A 22065-nucleotide genomic window follows, 5' to 3' on the forward strand; every position below is an offset into this window, starting at 1 on the left:
TTTGTGTAATGTTTTAGAAATGGGAATATACGAGTATCACCAAAATTTTTATATCCACCAATGTATGGAAAAAGCTTCAAGCAAATAAAGAAATAAATCAGTCAAGTTATCAATTCGATCGAATTTTAATCATTGCATACATTATCGTTGCCTCCTATTGGGTGTAATCAACAAATATATACTGGATAGGTCTTATACGAAGTGCTCAAACAAGATTCTGTTGTGCTAAATGAAACCCAACATGGAATCAATAATAATAGAACAACCATGACAATATGCTCTTCTGTAATTGTCTATAATGAAACGATCGACTTTTTAAGCAGAAATTCCAACTAACCAACACTGCATTCAAAACAAATATGACTATAGATTGTTAACAAATAATTATAACAGTATATGATGCCTGGACTTATGTGAAGGGACTTTAAGTAACAGTTTAGATGGTAATGAAGAAAACTTAAGCTGAAGGTATGAACTCTGTTATAATACTTTCAGCTGGTATATACATATATATATAATAAATAATAAATGGAAATTAGTTCTACATTAATATCCAAAACAATTTCTTCACAAATGGCGTAATGTTCAAAATATAGATCCTAGGAGACGTTTTCTGTTTTTACTTAAATAGGAATTAAAAATTTTGTTCACTAATTATATTCCTTTTTTTAAATTTTTTTCTGTTTTATACTACATATATTAATTGAGTTGCATATCTGTAGAGTCAGATGTCAAGCAGTCACAGCTTCTTCGAGAGGGAGGGCTTCTGACGGCAATTCGAGTTCTTAGGTTTAACCATCATTACTTTTGCCACGATTTTATTATATATTTTTCTAATGTGGAGCTCTCATTCTTAACCTTATTTACACTACTTTAGGACTTCATGGCTCTGCAGTTAAATCCTGGAAAAGTATATAATGTCTAATTCGTAATTTTTGGTTTTTGTAAGAGATATAATCAAAAATACAATAGATTTGACCAATATTCATATGATGAATATATTTTTAATCAGGGAGGTAGATCAAGAACATTGCAAATTGTTTATTATTAGCAATAAATACTGATAAATACAGTTAAGTGTAGTTCATCTGATGTAATAGTTCATTGAACCTCTCTGTTCCTACATGTCTTTATTTTTCAAGAAACTATATTAACAAAATAATTATTATTAAGTAAAATTGTATTACAATATGTTGTTATTTAAAAATATATAATATAATATACTATTATATAGGTGCCCATTTTGTATATGAAAAATAAACACGCGCGTATCGTAAAACAGATGTGAAAAGAATATCTTTTTGTCTGGAACTTCGTTAATATTTTTAAAATTACAGGTATTCCAAATTTTATTGTTTTACACTGCATGTGTAATAATAAATAATTTGAACTACATAAATATTTGTCTGGTATATGTTCATCGTATACAGTAACTTTTTTATAAAACTAAAAAGTTTATAAAGATCAAGTATCAACACATATATTGTAACATATATGTTTCTTATTATATTCTACAAATTATAGAATTTTTTTGAGTTATCTTTGAAATGTACTAGGAGTACTTATACTTATGGTCAACTTTGATCAAGAGTCTTGTTCTTTTATGGTACTTAAGTCATGAAATCACCAAATCTAGTTTTGGTCTTTTATATCCTCTTTTTCCATGAAACTCCATTCAATGTGTCATTATAGTTTCAACATGTTCTTAGAAGTTTTGAGATGTCAGTAGAATTTTTTCCATCAATACTATCAACTTTGATACTACAATTGTTATAACTTTTATCAGCTCTAAAAGGACCTCTAATAAAAAAAAACTTTTTCGACCAAAGTCAGACTTATATTACGATAAGTGCAAAATTTGTACGAAATATTTCAATATTATCCGACTTACAAAAGTATTTTTTTCGTCTATATAAACATATATATTTTTACCCTCAAGTTCACTAGTCACTTCTTACTTTTTCTTATTTGGCTTTGTGCAGTCTATACAGTCCAGTGTGAACCTTGGCTTCCTTCACAACATGCCTCCATCTGATTCATTCTTCTGCAGTTCTTTTCCAATTCAGAGCTTTCTGAAGTCCTCTTACACCTCATGTTTTTTTGTCATCGGATTAGCATTAGCATTGGTCTCATTTATTTTCAGACCAACGTTTTTAGTTTTTTCATTCAATTACATAAAGACGTTTGACAGTTTTCTTTCGTTACTTGGAATAATTGCAACATCATCTGTGTACGCACCGATTTAGTAAGATTTAGTTATAATATTTCCACGCTTTTCAAGGGAGCAGATAATGTAATAATGTAGTATCTGTATGTGTGCATGCGCAAGTTTAAATGTAAATAAATTCAAAGTGAGTTTAGAAATATAAATTCATTATTTTTAAATGTAATTATAAGCATTCAATTTCATCGCAGAAAATATCAAGTAGAAAAATGAACAAAAATAAAACCCATCCTACAGTTTTGCGGGTTTCTAAGTATGATTATTATTATTATGTTGAGGCAGTTGAGTCAGTGCACCTGAGCACTTTTACTCTCTATTAACTGCGAGGTTTCTTCAAAACCCCTCTTTGCACCTTGAATAGATTATTGTTTATCACTTCATCAGACTAAACAATAATTGACCTCAGACCTGCATACCTCCCCGAGGAGCCTGTAACCATTCTGAGATTTGATAACGCGGTGTTGGTAAGTCTGTCAGATTTCGCAAATAATTTTAGGGCTCTATCCTTTATGTATGATTATACGGTCTAAAATTATGATTAAACTTTTTCTGTTATTATCGAAGAATACAATTAACAGTTTGTAAGCTGCAGTTGTTCTTATTTCAATATATATAAGAATAAGAATTCATATCTCTGTTTTTAAAAATAATTTATATATTTAAATAATATATTACAAGTTCAATCTTGTCAAGAATTAATTAAAAAAATTATAAATTTGAATTTGATATATTTATTTATTCAAAATATACAAAATGCATTAATTAAGTTACATATCACAGTTATTTATTGCAAATATAATACGAATAACTGTCCAAAATCATTTAAACAATATATATAATACAAATATATAAAAAAAATACTAAAAAATATAATTACTATATCTTACTTTCGTTCGTCTCATTTTGTTCAGTAGGTGCCATATATTCACTATTAGGTAAATATTGTTGTTTTCGGGACAACGGCCTTAAAATAATGTGTGCACCACATGTTATAATAGCCGCTACAGCGAAGTAAGCAAAACTTCTCCTTCCGCCGAAGTGTTTAAAACTTAAACCACCTATCAGTGAACCAATTGAAAAACCTAATCCATCATCCATTCCTGCCATTAATCCTTGTACAGTTGCAGATGTGCCTGGCGGCGCAACAGCACTTGCATATGCCACTATGCACGTGTAACATAATGCATAAGTAACACCTTGAAAGAATAATTCCACGCCTACTAAATACCAAGGATTTGGTATCCAAGCGATGAGTGCAAGACGCACTGCATAGAAGAAGAAACACATGCTCATACAATTTATGTATCCAAGTTTTTTAATAATCTTTCCACTGTAAAAGAAGAAAGGTACTTCGCCAGCCAAACATTCAGCAGCAACAACACATCCTTCAATTAACTTTATTTGGCTCATGAAACCAGTTTCGGCTGCAACTTCTTCCATGTGCCAAAACATGAAATATATTATAAATGAATCTATTATGCCAGCCATTGTAGCAAAAATTAAAAATATTGCAATTGGTTTAAGCGAAATTAATTTTAAAACGTCTTTAAAAATCGATTCGGATGCCGAAAGTTGGGGTAGTTTCAATTTAGATACACTTATCATATCTAAAGAACTAAAAATCAGCATTATCAACAATGCGGGTGTAAAACTTTTTATTGTATCTACGGTCCAAAGATCAACAACAATACCAGATAATAAAGCCGTTAAACCGAAACCAATAGTTCCCCATACACGTTGAGCTCCATATTTGTCTTCATCGTCTTTACCCAACATGTCAAAGCATATTGCATCGGATATTGAGTTTGTGACATTGAAGCCAATAGTTCCCATACACATAAATATCACAAATAGCCAAAATGTCGAGGAGCGATATAAACAATCTTCCGTCTTAAAGTCATACACTGTGCAATTCAAGTGAATTGGTACCATACTAACTGAGCTGTTGGAAAAGTTCTCCATTGGGAGACACACGTGTAAATTCAATAGGTGTGCATTACTTTCGAGAATTGTTTCATGATTTTTTATGTTATTTAAATCGATAAAGTTTACTTCAAATGTGGACTCCTGGTCTGAGCATAAGCCACCTCGCGTTGACGAACAAAGCGAGGAACTTGTTAATACCTATAAAAGAGGCGCAAGAGTTATATTGACAATATCAGTAGAAACTTTATAAATTGTTTATTTTATTTTAAATTATTATTTTTTATTTTAAATTTTATCAATAAAATCAAGTCAACACATAATTAAAATTTTATATTTAATTCAGATATGACCAAACACTGCTCAATGAGCTCATTACGGGTACAGGTTTTTTTAGATATAGATCATAGATAAGATAAGATCATAGGATTATTTTGCATAGTAATTATTTTGTTTCTTGTTGATATTTATTAATTTTTCTATTTTGGCTTTCAAATTTCTATATCTTGTAGTAACAAATATTAACAATTGGCAATAACTGAAAGTCCAAAAAATACTTTTGCCAGTACAATGCTCATTGCCATATATAAAGTTACGTAGGGCCAATAAATCAATTGCAAAAATTACCATCCCACAAGAGTTGTAAACAATCTACATAATATGACAAAAACTAAGTCTTGAACTAGTTGAACTAGAGAAATTCACACACGCAGTGATAAAGTAGAATAGAATTTCCAGGTTTGCTGAAATGCGTTGAACTGGTAAAGGGATATTATAAACTTTTTGTGCTAATTTCAACGCTAACTATAGAATTTGAAAAAATAGAGTGACTTCACACTATCTTATTACCACCAATGCACTTTCAGAATTCAGATCGATATCTGAGTGAATCATCTTAACTAGGTTCAATAATCGGTTTGTAACTTATTAATCATATAACGTAGTGCACTAGGTCAAGAATAAAACGAAATTTTATAAACAATTGAAAATAGTATTTCTGCTTTCCCTATATACTCATGTTGTTCTACTTATTATTGATTATAATGCCAAGGTAAGTATGATTTGACATTGGCCCACCGTTTAAAAGTAATAATGAAAAGTAGTATTAGTGGTACTACTATATCAGAAAATAGCAATTTTAGAATTTGTGGAAGTCAGAGAGGCATCAGAGAGTTAAGCACACTGAAAGAAATATACGTAAAATGGAAATCTATTAGAAAATAAAATAACTGTAGGACAGATTTGGTATCTTGTCACACTTACTAACTGGCAAATTGCAACCTTTTAAAATATGTCAAAACTAAAATCCGCAAATATGAAAAAAATAACGAAATGGTCTCTCTTGTGCGCCGAAGTCCCTTGAGGATATGCTGAAAGTTATCTATCTAAATACGGTAGTTTGTGAGATAGAAGTACGTAGAGTGCCGAATAAGTAAAGCACGAATTATATTTTAGAAAACAGCAAAATTTTGCGCTAATTTCTAAGCATGAAAAATGCTGAATTTTTAACAACAGATTTAATTTTATAACCTTATAGGCTAGGGACCTGAAAAATATGGAACAGTATTGTTGTGTGTTCACAAATATTTCATGTTCATAAGATCTTTTATCCTAACATTATTAGCAGGGAAGACCTCCTCACACTCGATAACAGAGGACCTCTCCGACAAAAAAAAAAAGAAAATGGGTCCAAGTTGCTTACATGCTCAGCAATAATGACAGATAAATAAAAAATACAACAATGTAGTGAGACAATTGTCGTAGAGCAAATATATTAATGCCAACATCAGAACTCCTAGTGATAAGACATTTAGCGGCTGATAGGTAGCATATATGCAGTAATGTTGTATAAAGTATATAAAGTATGCAAAATAATAATAAAAAAAATATAAAATATTTTAAATAAAAAGAGAAAAATTAATAATCTTACATTATCTTAACCTATACTTACATCTTTGGTGCAAATTTGCAAACTCCAAACGGTTAATTCTGTACTACTGTTAACGTTTATTATATGATTTTGTTGATTCGGTATGAAATAAAATGCTCCATAGGATAGGGTCATGGTTAAAATCAAGAGTAAAAAAATTACTTTCCGCAATTTCTGTTTGAAAGAAGTCGAAGCAATAAGTTATAATAAAACATTATAAATACAGTGAAAACTTTTTTAAGCGGACACTTAGGACAATTAGGAGAACTATACATTTAAAAGAACGGACTTTGAATAAAAAATTTATACTAATAATTTATTAAGTAATTGGTTATAAGTTAGTACATTTAACAGAGTTTTCACTGTATTATATATACATATATATGACATTAATATATCTGCTCACCATAAAATAGTCTGCTACAAAACCGAATAATGGCTTAGCAATAATATACATAATTGGTAGTATTGATGTTATAACACCCATTATTTCAGGAGATATACCTATTTCTTTGCCTAGTACAGATAATTGCGGTAAAATAGGTCCCATAGCTGATAAATAAAAAACGATTAAATTAATTTAAGAAAAGAAATTTTAAGCTTACCGGCCATGAAAAAAAGAAAATGCGCCTTAATAGGAAGTAGGCGTCGATTTATTTTTCCCATTGTATGAATTATCACTGACTATGAAGTAATATGTTGGAATATTATTGTGGATTTTATTTAATATTTAATTTTTATTTGTTTGTTTGAATTTTTAACAAACAAAAATTTATTTAAATTAATTTTAGATAACTCATAGTTCCGTTCGAATTTCGCTCGTAGTTGTCATCCAGTTAGATACTTCTTAAAATAGCATAAAACTTTTGTTAGCTTATATAGAAGAAAATTAGCCCTTAGTAAACATACTAATTGCTTTAAATAAAAACTATTAAAATATACAGATAAACTTATCCGTCGGTTTTGAGTTTTATCATTATGGGCACTGAATTATATTTATTCGGCATCATAAATAATATCTAATCATGCTTTCAACTGTCGCTATGATATCAAGCATTTATCAAAACATCACCGTTTAATATTTCTATGCTTTTTTTTTGTTAATAACATTCAGAAAAGCGTACATTAACCACTTTCTTGTTTAGTGTTACTTTAAACATTCTTCAAAATTAAATATGTACATACCATACGTAATGAATATTATATAAATATATATCAAAAGCTTGAAAAAAAACATAATAAATAATAATTTATTATATTTAATTTATAATTTGTTTTTAGTTAAGCATTGCTATATACAACTTATATATATATACATATATATGTTAAAAAAGCACACACTTTATTACAATCTTTTTTAAGATTTTAAGTATAAAAAATAGTAACTATAATTAGCATATGTTAAGTATTTTTTATGTAATTATTTAATAATTAAATAATTATTTATATTTAATAAATACTATTCGAGTCTTTACATTTTAAACCAGGAATAGTATAATTCTAAAAATTTATTGCCAAATTTAATGTTTACACCATATTTCCACTGCTTACTAAGTAAGTTACTTAAATAACTTTAAAATTTTGTCGTTTCCTTTGATATAAGTTACTTATTGCATAGGATAGAACTTGTATGTGTCAGAAAGGTTTTTGAAACTTATAAGAGAGCTTTTGTGTTTGCTTAGAAAAATTTCACTCAATAATATATCATGCAGAAACAACCAACTTAGGGGCAACCTATAAAATAGATATACTTGTATTAATAATAGATTAATATAAAAAATATCGAAAAATACATGTTAACGAGATTTTATAAGTTTATAAATAGGGTCGATGTTTGCCAAAAGTTTCTAAACCAGAAGATGGGCAGGAGTATTTTCACCTTCTCATAACTAGATAACGTGTTTGAATAGAAAATACGCGACTGAAATCAAGTTTATCAAGAAGTGATATGAAACCACCACAGCAACCACAGCAAAGGAACGGTAATGATATTGAAAGGCCTGAAAATTTTGCTCTTCCATGTGAACATTTACCGTGTTATAAAAAGTAACAATCTTGAAAGTTGAAAAGAAAATGAACGTGCAGCTTCCAAATATATTCGTTTCAGGATTGCCTTTATGAAAGGGACTCATAGTACTCTTAACTTTTGACACGGCAGACAGGCTATTGCCATCGAACTCTACATTGATGGCGTAGGTTTTTGTCGTAAAAACAGATATGCGTTTAGTTAGAAAACCAAAAGAGATCAAAGAAATGGAACGTAACTGGAGCATAGTGTACTTATTTAAATTGAAATTTTTGGTTAATGATAACTAATATTTGGTTCCGAAGTCAAAGGCACCCAAGATTTCATCAAAAATAGTAACGAGTTTTTTGGTGCTATTTTAAAACACTCAAATGAAAGCTTAGGCCGGTAAAAGCCACTTAAAGTAATCAAAGATCTTGGTTTAATTATATAGGGTTTTAGCAAATATTATTTTGCATTATAATAAATTTTAAAGATACAAAAAATGAAAGAACGACTCTGATGAATGAGAAGGAAGAGATTTTGGACCAATGAATACTACTGTTCGGTGTGAGACTTGCTTTTGGGACAAAATATATAATAGGGTGGCATATTTGGTTAATGAGAACTTTTGTTTATTTTTTTATTATATATTCAAATATATGAAATAATTAAATATATGTAATATGGTATGTAATAAAAAATGATTAAATTGCTGCTTAATTATATGTTAGATATAAAATAATTAATAAATATATTAAGATTATTTTTTGATGTGAGATCTATTTTTTTAATTGAACACAAAAACAACTAAAATGATATTAAATAACCAACTAATGAAAAAAGCATAGCAAAATGTAATCGCTTAATAAAAACTCCTTATCATTCTAGACAAAGGGTAGACAATTACCACCTTCAGATTGTATTGCAACGATTCGATGACCTTTTATTGATGATCTTTAATTAATAAGAATTGAACTTTTTTATTTTAAAACTGTACTCATCACACCATCGACAATTTATATATAATTTTCCATTGCAAATTAATTCTTGTAAAGTTAAATAATATACTTATATTTCAAATATTTCACATATATTTAACTAGCAGTGCGGTTAAACTGTCATTGCTGTATTATAATAAATCAATATATCACTATTTTTCGAAATAGTTGTTCAAGTTAAATTTTTTGTTGTATTATAAAACACGAAATCTATAACTTCATTACAGATATCATTTTAGAAACTTATAAATCTATAACATATCTATAACATATATTCTAATTCTAATTAAGTCTACCGAAGTATGCCAATAAATATGCTCAAATACAATCCAGTCTATGAATTTAGTAATTTGATTCAAATTTAATAATCATAATAAATGCTATTTATTGCAATAAATAATAGAGGTAACTATGTAAACGTTTTACTTTGGTCGAACTTAATACTACGTAACTCGATAACCCAATATTTGGTAGCTTTTAACATAGGTATAATTTATATCTGGGAAATTATTATATTGCAGATCTAACAATATTATTTATTTCATAACATTTATTATAATTAAAGTGTAGCATAGAAGCAGGTGGCTATAGTTTTAAGTCCAGTACGTAACACTAGTAAACGTCTATGAGTATAGACCGGTTTATATTTCACCAAAACATTATACAAATATCATATATATATGTATATATTTATTGTTCAAAACATTTTAAAAAAATTTAATACATATCAAAAAAAATTAGTTTTGTTTTTTAATGGGCTAATTTTCAAAAAATTAAGTTTTAAAAAAATTGTTTTTGGTTTTAAAAAATTTTATTTAAACCGATATTTCATCTATAATCTATAGTCATCATCAGGGTACTATGGCTATGGCTATGATAACTATAAATTAGAATCGAAATATCGATTTAAATATTTTTTAAAAACCAAAAACAATTTTTTAAAAAGTATATTATTGAACTACTGACCAATAAGTCCGTTAAAATACAAAATTATTATTAAAAATATTTGGTAATTAAAACAATTAATTACTCAAAAAAAATTGAATTATTAATGAAATGAAATGAAATAATTAACTGATGAAATTAGATTGAAGTATTATTTTATTATTTTAAATGCGCGGCCTTACAATAAACATATATATCACATTTAATAGACACCATAAAACTTGTTAACAATAAGTGTAGTTTATTTTTAGATTAAATTGATTATAAATTCATAAAGTGATATAGATGTTATCTTTTTAAAGTTTTTTCGCAATTAAAAAATATCCACTGAAGTCAGTTTTCTATTACCACACATTAACCATTACACAGGCCGTATGCGAGTTCGACTAAATTGATGGTAAATTGAGGAAATTAGTGAATTATGTCGGTATGGGTGTGAATGTTGGTATTTACTAGAATTTCGAGTAGGGTAAATTAGATAAAAATTAAGTAAATTAGGTGTTACCATTACAAAAATTTTGTAAGATGTTTAATAAATAAATAAAAAATTTTAAAAATTTTAAACCAAAAATGATAAATAAGTGCATCAAATAAATAAATAAATATTTACATAAGTGCAGTGCAAAGAATGCCTAGAAAATTTCAATTTACTTTACTTTAATTTAGTTCAACTCGCACACGACCATAGTAGCCATATATTAAAGATGTATTTGCGAGCTTTTATTATTTTAGATGTTATTTAAATGGTTTAATAATATAAATTAAAAACACATGTAATAATATTATTAACAATTCCATTAATATTTTTTATGAATATATTAAAAATTTTATAATTCAAAGTGTAAAATTATTTCAAATGAATCACAAAAATAATGCATTTTCCCAGTAGTCCATTAACAACTTGAAATACTCGTATATGTAAATAAAATTGCTGTGAGAATTATTGCCTTATATTGAAATCACTTTTAAATTATTTATTAATAATAAATGTTTGACAGTTTGTGATTACGAAAAAAAACCTACACAACGAAAATAATTCACTAGACAAACAAAATTATTATATCCACATAACCACAAACAATTTCAGTTTATAGCACAGATACGAATCGAATTTTAGTTAAACACGCTCTTGATATCGGTTATTTCCCGCACTTATTAAATAAATATATAAATACACACACTCAGAGAGTGCTTCTCACTAAAATTTCACCGGATCTTGCTTAGAAATACTTTCATTAGAACATCACATTTTCAAAGGTAACGTCTCACTGAAAAGTTTTGAAAACTTTTGCTGTCGATTTTTGTATATTTCACTCGCATTACTAGTATTTGGTTTTATAAGTACATATAAATATAAAAACTGCCATACAGATTTAAATCTTATCTTAAACGATTTGATAAGACCTTTCATATAGAAAAAAGAGTACACTTTTGCAAGAGATTGAATAATTACAGAACAGCTCTGCAATAAATGTCGCTTTACATATAAAACAATAAAATGATTCAACAAAAAATTAATTTTTTTTTTTTTGAAATCTCTTCCCCATACTTCTTAAGATTACGCGTTTGTTGACGTTCTTAAGCAAAATGCTGCAGCGCAAAACTCTCGGTAGTTGCTGCATCGGAGACCATTCGATTGTCTTCATTTTGCGCATAATATAATAGTAATATAGGTCACTTCGTAAGAACCGGACACTACCCAGTAACATTTTTTCTCATGTTTCATTTAGACTTGCTTAAGTTCAATAAATTTATATATAGTAATATAAATATAACTCAACACTTGGAGTCAACCCATAGGTTTCCAAAGGTAGAAAAAGGAAAAGATTACATGCTACATTTTAGAAGTGATTAGTTAATATCAAATATATATAAAAAGATATGTGAAAAGTAATTATATTTTAATGAACAAGCACAGAATTTAATATAAAACTTGAGAAAAAATATATCAATTCTAATTTCAACACGATGTAATCTAACCGATTATTTAAAAATACTATAAAGCTTTATTTAAAGAATTTCTTTACAAGTTACAGACATTTAAGCACCAGTATCTGTAAGTATACATATAACCACCATTTATCAAAAATAAAAAAAATAGTGCAATATTTTGTAAATGCCTTTCTTTACCTTTTAATATAATTATTCTATATCCGTTTACTTTGTACTCTACAATTATTAGTTCCAGTGATCTCGAATGTCACCCTACGCAACAGAAGTAAAACATATATGCAAAGAAAAAGGTTTTCAAAATAATGGATAATTTTGTAAAAGTCTTGCTTTATTTTTTCTTGTAATTATTCTAAATTTACTTACTTTCCCCTTTACAACTAGTAGTTTCAGAGATCTTGACAGAATTACGTAGGATGATTATACATGCAATGAAAAAGATATTCTTATAGTCTGAGAATTAGTAGAATTAGTAGATAGATAGCAGTGGCGTCGCTAGGCGTCAGCGATTTCGGCGACCGCCGACGGCCTCGCGCTCGCAGGGGCCTCGCAAAAAGTTACCGACTGTGGATTCTAAGCACTTAATAATATTTTGAACAATTTGGTTTAATAATGGCATTAACCATATTCGAAATATTTCCGAATGTTTATATAGTAACCAGATTCATGTTCACAGTTTCAGTCAGTATAGCTTCGACGGAAAGAAGCTTCTCAAATTTAAAATTGATTAAGACGTACTAGAAAAGTATGATGATCCAAGAGAGACTATCTCCATTCGAAATTCTATAAACTGAAAGGAAAATAGCAGCTGGCGCAAATTATGATATAATTTAAAAAAAAATTGAGTGAATCTAAAAGTAGGAAAATTCATTTATTTTAATTTGTATTTATTTTAATTTGATTAGCAATAAAACTTTCAATCATTCTTTGTCATATTAGTGAAAGTAACTCATTTACTTTTACAACTGGATTATAAAGGGGGTCTCGCAATTCTAATGTCGCCGACGTCCAGAGTTGGTCTAGCTCCGCCACTGATAGATAGAGACAATCAACTTAAAAGTTTTCTATTATCCTTTTTCAAAAATACGGAACAAATATAACACTCACAAATTATGTTATACAACTTTTTATTATAAATTCAAAAAAATAAATGGACATACATACATATAGAATGAAGCATGTACATGGACTCTTTTACATCTCATGTTTAAATTAAAACGATTAAATCTTGTTCATATGAAAGTACTCTGATTACGCAGTGAAAAGCGCTATATTCGAAATTCCAAAATTTATTGTCATCTTGAATATCTGGAACTAAATTGATCGAGAAAATCTTTTAACCGAAAAATGCACAGAAAATTTAACAAGGAAATATATTTTCTCCATGTCATGAACAATGCTAAAAAATTCAACCCTATAAGTTAACTATTTTTATTGTTCAGAATTATTTTTAAAGATTTTTTTCTTCGTTATCCACTGAGGAAAACATCTGTGTCCTTCACCCTATCTCTTTAGTAATCACTGGGGGCAAAGAAAAAAAATTCATAACAGAAATGCGAAAATTAAGCAAAACCTAGAGTGAAGTTAAGCATATGGCAATAGATCGTGCACATTTCTTTTCATGTTCAGAGACTATCTTAAAATTAGTCTCTGACTTTGTTTATATCTGTAAATAAGTAAGTATATAATAAATAAGTAAGTGTAAGTTAAGCATATAGTAATAGATCGTGCACATTTCTTTTCATGAAATGTGACTATCTTAAAATTAGTCTCTGACTTTGTTTATATCTGTAAATAAGTAAGTATATAATAAATAAGTAAGTGTAAGTTAAGCATATAGTAATAGATCGTTCACATTTATTTTCATGTCCAGAGACTATCTTAAAATTTGTCTCCGAATTTGTTTATATCTGTAAATAATATTTCTGAAAACATACCCCAAACATACAGAGCACTTATTGGCGTAACGCAAATATGGTGCAACGAAACAACAGTTGAAATGAACCTAATTAAGCCTCACTAAGCATAAAATTAAAACTAATTATTATTTTAATACATTTATATATATAGTGAATTATTTTATAAAAGAAAAACTATTTCAATTTACTTCAATTCGACTATAGGTTTTATAATAATTTATTCTGGGTAATCTTATTCAGATTACCCAATATACGTCATTCAGGAGGCAAAAGAATTGTTAGTAATTAAGTATATACATTAGCTTACGTTGTCTATTGTCTACTAGACACTAGACTATTATGCAGATTTGATATTACTTTTAAAGTTTAATTGTCTGTATAATGTAAATCCCAATAGCTAATACAATGTTATCACTACATTCGTACATATGTCTATTTTTTGTTGTGGTTGGTTTCTGTTTCGTAGTACAAGTATATTTATAGAAATGTAGAGAACACTTAAGATTTATAATAAATTATAATGCCGACTTTTATTAATCATCCAAAACTTTTTTTAAAATTTTTCTCTTTGATCGTAAGCTGCTATGAATCTTAATATAAATGAGTTAACCGCACTCAAAAGTTGAAATGAGATACATCGAAAAAAGGCATTAATTATCACATTTAACTCATGTGTTTTATTAAAATTTTTCTGTTTTATTTCTGACCTCAGCGTGTAAACAAATAATTTCGAAATCACAACTCAGTTTAGGTTGAGTCGACGATCGAAGCAGAAAGCTGGAATTAAAGCTTGCCGGGTCACTCTAAAGATCGGATTACACGCGCTTATTGTGATGTGTTCTAGTGTGTAAAAAAATAAAATCTTTAATATAAGCTTTTATTTTTTAAAACAATAAAATATATTGAGTAAAAAAAAAACAATTTATTATATATAAAAAAATATATCGAAAAATATGAAATTCATTTTTTTCTCCGTTTGGTGCTTATCAGTGTTGTTTTCCTTCACATGTAGTATTAATGTTCCAGATAATGGAAAATGTAAGTTAATAACGATTATTGTTTTTATTAAGAAAATATTATGAAAAAATTAAAAATCACTTAAATTGTTAATTATAGCATATATAGATATATTACTGATTAAGTTGCACTTACATTGGCACTTAAAATAGGCACAAAAAATTACTTGTTTTTATATAAAATTTTATATAAAAATAGTAAATATAAAATTAATGAGAGGTCTTAAATTTTAGATTATAATTCAACAAATTAAATTTGACTTTTTTATTATTTAAAAAAAACGTTAATAAATGTTAACATGATTTATTTGTAATTTTAAGTTGTTAATAATCAAAGCCTTTAGATCTCCGCAAATGATTAACATTTTTAATATTTTTTTGTTGCATCCCCATAATTAAAAAAAAAAACTTAAATCGGAATTTTACAATCCGGTTTATAAGTCTTCCAAAGCCAGAGTGTTTCGGTTAACTAATGATAGTATTCATTTTTTATAAGCAGTAGTTAAAATCATATATGACGTCTTTCGTTTGATAATATATTCAGTAACGTGAAATTTATAAACCAGGTGAAATTTAAATACTTTTAGAAATATTAATATAGGGGACGTATAAAGAATCCAGGAAAATTACATATAAGTCCGTTGAGAACTCTCTTAATTATTCCTCCATTAGTGGTTTAGTATTCTAAGTACGTAACAAACCTGACATTTAAGAATATATGAAAACGTTATATTATCTATAGTTATACTAATATTTCTAATAAAATCGAATACATAGCAGAAAAAAACTTATCCATCTTGAAGACAACTTAAAATATATGGTTTACATAATATATAAAATAAAAATACCCAAAGTCTAAGGTGCTAAAATCATTCTAACGAAATATTTACAATATCCGTTCTTTTGAAAAGGTAGGAGAAAAATTTGGGAAAGGAAGCCATCTTGGGGACAGTTCATCTTCATTAAAAAATTCAGTTAAAATAACAACAACAGACCACCTGAACGCAGTGTATAATATTCCTCACTTAATAATAATAATTATTAAAACTGAATTTTAAAAAACAATAGAAAATTTGAAAGCTAATGAAATAGAATTTTAGATTAATATAGAACATCATTACAGATAATTATAAAATAAATTGAAATATATTGGACAAATATTGAAAGCTAAAAACTTAATGAACACTTTATCTCAATTAAAATATTTACCCAACTACACATATTTAACTATTGATATACATAAGACTCCCTTCCAGTAGTTGGGATACAAATGATAATATTCTATTTGACATAGGGACATGTTATGATTGCAGTCACACTATAATAGGTATCTTTAATATTTGTTTAAATATTTTAGATTGTGTATATATAAAACAAATTACTAAGGGGTATGTAATGATTGCAGCCATAATCACCAATTGTTGTTGCTTTCAATGCAAAATAAAAATTTAATACCGACAGCTCATTTCACTTTTATTTAATCGAATGCATATTTATATAAATAATCTGGAGATTGGTTCCCGAGTAAGCGGTGTTCACATCAACGAAGACAAATCGAGCAACTAGTACTAGTTTCATATCAAGTCTTCTATTCACTTAATTAAAAAGTATATAGGACAATTAAGGCACAAAATTATCTATGGATTTTATATCTGGATTTTAAAATGAAGTTGACTTGACATCTGGTTCCATGCAATTATATATAACATATATCAAAAATGAATGTACAAAAATTCGTCTCAACGTCAATATTGACAAAAAGAAATCTATGCGGATCAACGATAATAATGTTGCTCAATTTACTATAGGTGAAATCTTGTACAAGACGTCATACAGTTTAAATACCTTGGAAGCCAATCGATTTCGTTAAGCTAAATGTGTGTTTGCCAGCCTAAAGAAACTTTAGAGAGCAAGGACGTCACAGCTAAAAACAAAAATAAAAATCTTTAACACTTGTGTTAAAACCGTGCTGCTCTACGGTTAAGAAACACGGTTTATAACAGTCGGCATCACATAAAAGCTACAAACCTTTATCAGAAGATCATCAGAAAAATTTTAAGAAATTGGTGGCCTAGTACGTTCAGCAAAGAGCGACTGTAGGCTATAATAGAAACAAAAACCAATTGATAAACAAATCGTAAAAAGAAAGCATAGCTGGTTGGGTCACACTTTACGCAAACTCTTAAGCGACATCGCACATGCTGCTCTGGAATGGTATCGGCAAGGAAACAGAAATCGCGGTCAACCAAAGCTACATGAGAAAGGACAATCAACAGAAGGTCTGGCAAATGTTTCAGTGAACTAAGAGCTATAGCGCGTGATAGAAATCTCTTGTGATTTGACTAAGTTCGTGAATTTATATTTTTGTACATTCTGTGAAAACAAAAACCAAAGTATAAACAAGAACCAAATGATAACATATTGATAATATGGCATATAAACGATGGTAACATATTCAAAGTATATACTAAATATATATATATATGTATATATAACAACGAAACTTGTGGAAATTAGGAATGTGTGTAACTGGCACTATTTGTTTAGCTTCACTACTGCATATAGTTTCATCCGCTTTCATCCATACAAACATTTAGCGTAAACACAAATAAAACACGACCGTTCTACACCAACCATAGGGTTAATATTCTTAACACTTCTTAATATTTTTGTATTTCAAGATAAATTTTGTTTTAAAAGTAACACATATTAAAAAATTAAAATATTCAATGGAAATATAAATAAGAAAGTCAAATAAATATTTTTCCTATTAATTTATCGTTGTGATTTTATACTTTAAACCATATGTTTATTTAATTTTGCTCGGATATGACATTGACATCTCTTTGGGCAGTTGGAGACTTGACATTAAATCAATCCCCTGAAAACGTCACTGGTTTTACCATTTTTATATGTACTTGACGCAATTATTTGCAAATTCTACCTGTATAGTGACGAGTATCGTTGCTAATTTTCGGAATAAGTCAAAGTTGTGTAGTTTTTAATCAAATTTAATAAGAGAAAAAATTCCCAAAGAAAACATAAAAACGTTAATAAAATTCCCCAACCACTCGACCAAGTTTACGGCAATCAAAATGCATAACCTGTTCTCGGCAAGTGTGATGAAGCGAATCTTTTTTGTTTACATCTCACACATAACTCGATAGTTTATGATAAGAAATAAAATTAGTGCCTGCCTCACTGTCTCACATTACAATTACACAACATTTCCAGATACTCTCGTTGTAGCGACAACTCCACACCGAAGTGAGAGAGGATGAATCAATTTAGTCTACTGACATTTAGTTATGTTTATTTTTATGATGTATAAAATCGAAGGTAAAAGTAAACTAAACTTGCTAACCAAGTTACTAACCAGTAAGTTTTCAAGGTCATATTGACCAAATTAAACCGCATATAAAACAACATTTTTAATTAAATGAAATTTTGGCTTAAATTGGCATCTTCGCCGCAATGATTTTAGCAAAATTATTACAAAAAATAAAAAATAAAAAAAATTGCAGTAAGTGTTATAAATTGACTTTTTTAATTTAACTGTAAAATTTTAATTTTTTTTCAAGATATATATCTATTATATTAATTAAACTCTAACATATAAACTGTATCTGCACATTTATCTTTAATTTGTTTAATTAATCCAAAAACATCTGCTTTCCAGAAAACGCCCACCATTAGCGATGTTTTATCTCTAAGTGAAATTGTTCTTTGTTCCAACTAATTAATTGTAATTACTAAAGTTAAAAATATTAATATAAAGAAATTTAACATACTTATATAAAATTTATAACAAATACATATATATAATTCAACAAATATTTATCAATGCAAATAAAAATATTATATTAAAAGAACAATAAGTTTAGTAGGTGAATTATATGCTTATAGAAAAATACTTTTCAAAGTTAATCTAATTATATTTTTATATAAATATTTTATATTTATATATATTTTTTTTATATATTGTATACTTTATATATTTATATATATTTTTTATTATTATGTTGAGGCTAGTTGAGTCAGTGCACCTAAGCACTTTAAATCTCTATTAACTGCGAGGTTTCTTCAAAACCCCTCTTTGCGCCTTGACTAGATTATTGCTTATCACTTCATCAGACTAAGCAATAATTGACCTCAGATCTGCATACCTCCCCGAGGAACAGATATATTTTTATATATATTTTATTTTTAAACCGGCTATTGATTTCTTTTTTGTTAAATATCTATATAGACGATAGAATAAAGAAGATGACGTAGATTTATTTTTATTAATAATTTATGTTAGATCGTGATCCTCATGAGTCAAGAGAGTCGAAATATAGAATAAAGGACATGTGCGAGTTAGGCTAAGTTGATACTACACACATTTAGCCATTTATCAAAACGTATCGACACATCACTACATTATCGGCACAACTTAGAATTTCCCTCATTTAGAACGCAACTTAGCCTAACTCGTACATGTCCATAAAAAAAATATTAAACATTGAATTATTTAACAAAAAGGTACCTTTAACCGGATTAAAAAAAATATATTTAATATTGTATTTGTAATATTTTTATTAATATAAAAAAACAGGACGATAAATAAATTCAAAAAATTGTATAGTTTATTTAATTATTATATTTATAAATGATTATTTTTTAGCTTAGAAATGATATGATGACAAATAAGCTAAATTTACTCTATTTATAAAGAATTTATTGAATATAATTTATTAATGTGGTGTATTAAAATTTAATCCTTTCACAATTTACTGATATGTCCTTCATAATAGCACGGCAAGAGAAAAAAGATATATGACAACTCAATTAATTCGGTCTATTTAAAAAAAATCTATTAGGAATAGGTCTATACGCATTCACAAGTTCTTGAAATCGATGCACAATGTATCAACACAGAAATTAGGTGATCCAAATTCTGTATTTTCTGAACCAGTAGAGATATTGAAATGAAATTTTCCTTAAATATAGTTTTTAAGATGACCTTTTTTTTCGCTCAATTTTTACGAAATCACAATTTCGCTAAAATTGATTAAAACTGCAATTAACTGAAAAACAAATGGACGGATTACTTCCATTTTTTATATAAAGTTGTATTGTTATATACGTAATTAATATATTTTATTCTTTTATTTGTGACAAAAAATATTATATAATAATTTATTAGTGGGCTAATTGGTCATTTAAATAGAAATAAAAAAACTTTATTAAAATATCGAAAAAATATTTTAATAAAATACAATTCATTTTTAAATATAAATAATAAATTATAGTTTTTTATTTCTATTTAAATGACCAATTAACCCGCTAATAAATTATTACGTAATAAATATATATAGTCTAATAAGAGTAAACAATTTTTTTAAAGATAATGAACACTCTTTTATGAAAATTTTGTATGGGCGGCGGGTGTTGCAGTGGGCGGAATATCATGAAAAAATTGGGGTATATATATTAAAATGCAAATATTTAGTACACCAAATTTTAATTTCTATCATAGTTTTTGAGATAACTAAGAAAATTTGAAGATAGACCATGTTTGGGTCTAAATTTTGATGGTTTCCGGTAGACCGATTGGGCTCAAATTAGATTGAAAAAAAGGCTATCTAAAATTATATTTATAGAAAATTTCATTTAATATCTCTACTAGTTCAGAAAATACACCAGGCATAGCAAACACCTCACGAACGAGGCTAATAATAACACTGTACGACAGTAAAAGCACATTTTGAATTTTTCAGCGGTTTTAGATTAATTTGAAAAAACCGCTTTGTTTTTGGCGTGTTTTTGTGACTAAAAGGTGTTATCTTACATGTGGTATCTGGCAACAGTAAACGGATTATGTCAAACGTTTAGCCCGCATCGTGGATCGTCTGACTACTATTTGTGTCGATCTCTGCAAAACTGTTTCAATGGTAAAAAATTGACCGACTGCAAAACAGTTAATCAATTTTTTCTTCGATAAACCACGGAAGTTCAACATCAATCGAATTATGCAGCTATCCGAAAAATGGCAAGAGATCATAACTAGTAATCATAATTTTGCAATCATTGCAAAATTGAAACAAAATACTCAAGTTCTAGTTACTTTCGAAAAAAAGCATTAATGAATTCTCCATCATTAAAAACTCAATTTTACAATCAATTATTTAATTATTTTATATATTTAATTATTTCATTATTAAATTTATTTCACAAAAGATATAATGAATAAATTAGTAGCTTTACTTATCGCTTCATTAGATACGATTTAGAGAATACACTTATATGGTGGAATCGAGGCATCCCAACAGAAGTACGTTCTTCCTAATACTTTACAATTATTGTATCTAATAATTTTAAAAATCCCAAATCCCAATTATTTATCATATAATTGTTATTTATATTTTAGTTAGAAAATAAAATTAATAATAACTGACAAATTAAAAAATTTATTAAAAAAAACCAATCACTTTTAATATATTTCGTAGTGCGCGTTTGTATTGTTGAAGCGAGAGGTATATACCGTAAAACCCCCAAATTTTGTCCAACATTGGAGGCTACGTCTAACATAGAATGTGTTGTTGGCGTAGATCGATTAGATTGTGTACGCCGTATACATAAAGGCACAGCACACTTTGGCGTATTGACCTCTGAAGATTTAGTCGCAGCTCGCTGGGCTAGTGTGGAAATTCTTGTAGCTAGTGAACTACGTGCACATAATTCACCTTTCGAATACGAAGTTGTCGCTGTAGTCGACAATGAAGCTGATATAAACACTGTACATGACTTACGTGGCTCGAAATTATGTCACCCAGGATATGGTCTAGAAAATCATTGGACAGACGTTTTAGCTAATGTATGTATTATATTTTGTATTATTTATATTAATATATAACTTGTTAACATTTCTTATTTTTATGAAAGTATTTTGAATCAACATTAGTTGCTAAGTCATGTGATCCTGAAATCTCAGTAGTTGAGGATCGCATTCGTTCTGCAGCAAAATATTTTGGTCCTAGTTGCAAAGCTGGACCTTGGGTTCCTGATCCAAAACAAGATCGCATCTTAAAAGATCGTTATTCAACCTTATGCCAAATGTGCTATGATCCTTATCGTTGTGGAATCGGTGATAAGCATTGGGGTAGAAGA

The 22065-nt window shown here is 27.9% G+C and overlaps 2 protein-coding genes across 4 annotated transcripts; one reads left to right on the forward strand and one right to left on the reverse strand.

The window, feature by feature from the left end:
- Nucleotides 1-3042: 3042 nt before the first annotated feature.
- Nucleotides 3043-11347, reverse strand: LOC119683114 (major facilitator superfamily domain-containing protein 6-A-like). 3 transcript variants are annotated; one of them, XM_038096726.1, is made up of 5 exons: nucleotides 11210-11347; nucleotides 6683-6923; nucleotides 6484-6629; nucleotides 6099-6251; nucleotides 3043-4348 (listed from the first exon to the last, which is right to left on the reverse strand). In XM_038096726.1, the coding sequence occupies exons 2-5, from the start codon at nucleotides 6741-6743 to the stop codon at nucleotides 3101-3103; spliced, it is 1608 nt and encodes a 535-aa protein (XP_037952654.1). In that variant the 5' UTR covers nucleotides 6744-6923; nucleotides 11210-11347; the 3' UTR covers nucleotides 3043-3100. The 3 variants fall into 3 exon arrangements, with proteins under 3 accessions (XP_037952654.1, XP_037952653.1, XP_037952652.1); XM_038096725.1 differs by having other exon boundaries at nucleotides 6683-6920; nucleotides 11208-11347; XM_038096724.1 differs by having other exon boundaries at nucleotides 6683-6920; nucleotides 11052-11347.
- Nucleotides 11348-14618: 3271 nt separating this feature from the next.
- On the forward strand, nucleotides 14619-22059 carry LOC119684038 (transferrin-like; the record flags this gene model as incomplete). Its single annotated transcript, XM_038097974.1, has 3 exons — nucleotides 14619-14935; nucleotides 21405-21772; nucleotides 21841-22059. Coding segments are annotated over exons 1-3 (672 nt in total), but the record flags the coding sequence as incomplete, so codon positions are not given.
- Between the last annotated feature and the right edge of the window lie 6 nt (nucleotides 22060-22065).

The sequence above is a fragment of the Teleopsis dalmanni genome, chromosome 2 (assembly GCF_002237135.1).
Source record: "Teleopsis dalmanni isolate 2A chromosome 2, ASM223713v2, whole genome shotgun sequence".
NCBI classification, from domain to species: Eukaryota; Metazoa; Arthropoda; class Insecta; order Diptera; family Diopsidae; genus Teleopsis; species Teleopsis dalmanni.

Coding starts and splice junctions, on each gene's coding strand:
- LOC119683114 (XM_038096726.1), bottom strand. CDS start 6,743: ATGGGAAAAATAAATCGACGCCTACTTCCTATTAAGGCGCATTTTCTT. Junction 6,252..6,483: donor TTGTAGCAGACTATTTTATG/GTGAGCAGATAT, acceptor TCTTTCAAACAG/AAATTGCGGAAAGTAATTTT. Junction 4,349..6,098: donor TGCAAATTTGCACCAAAGAT/GTAAGTATAGGT, acceptor CCTCTTTTATAG/GTATTAACAAGTTCCTCGCT.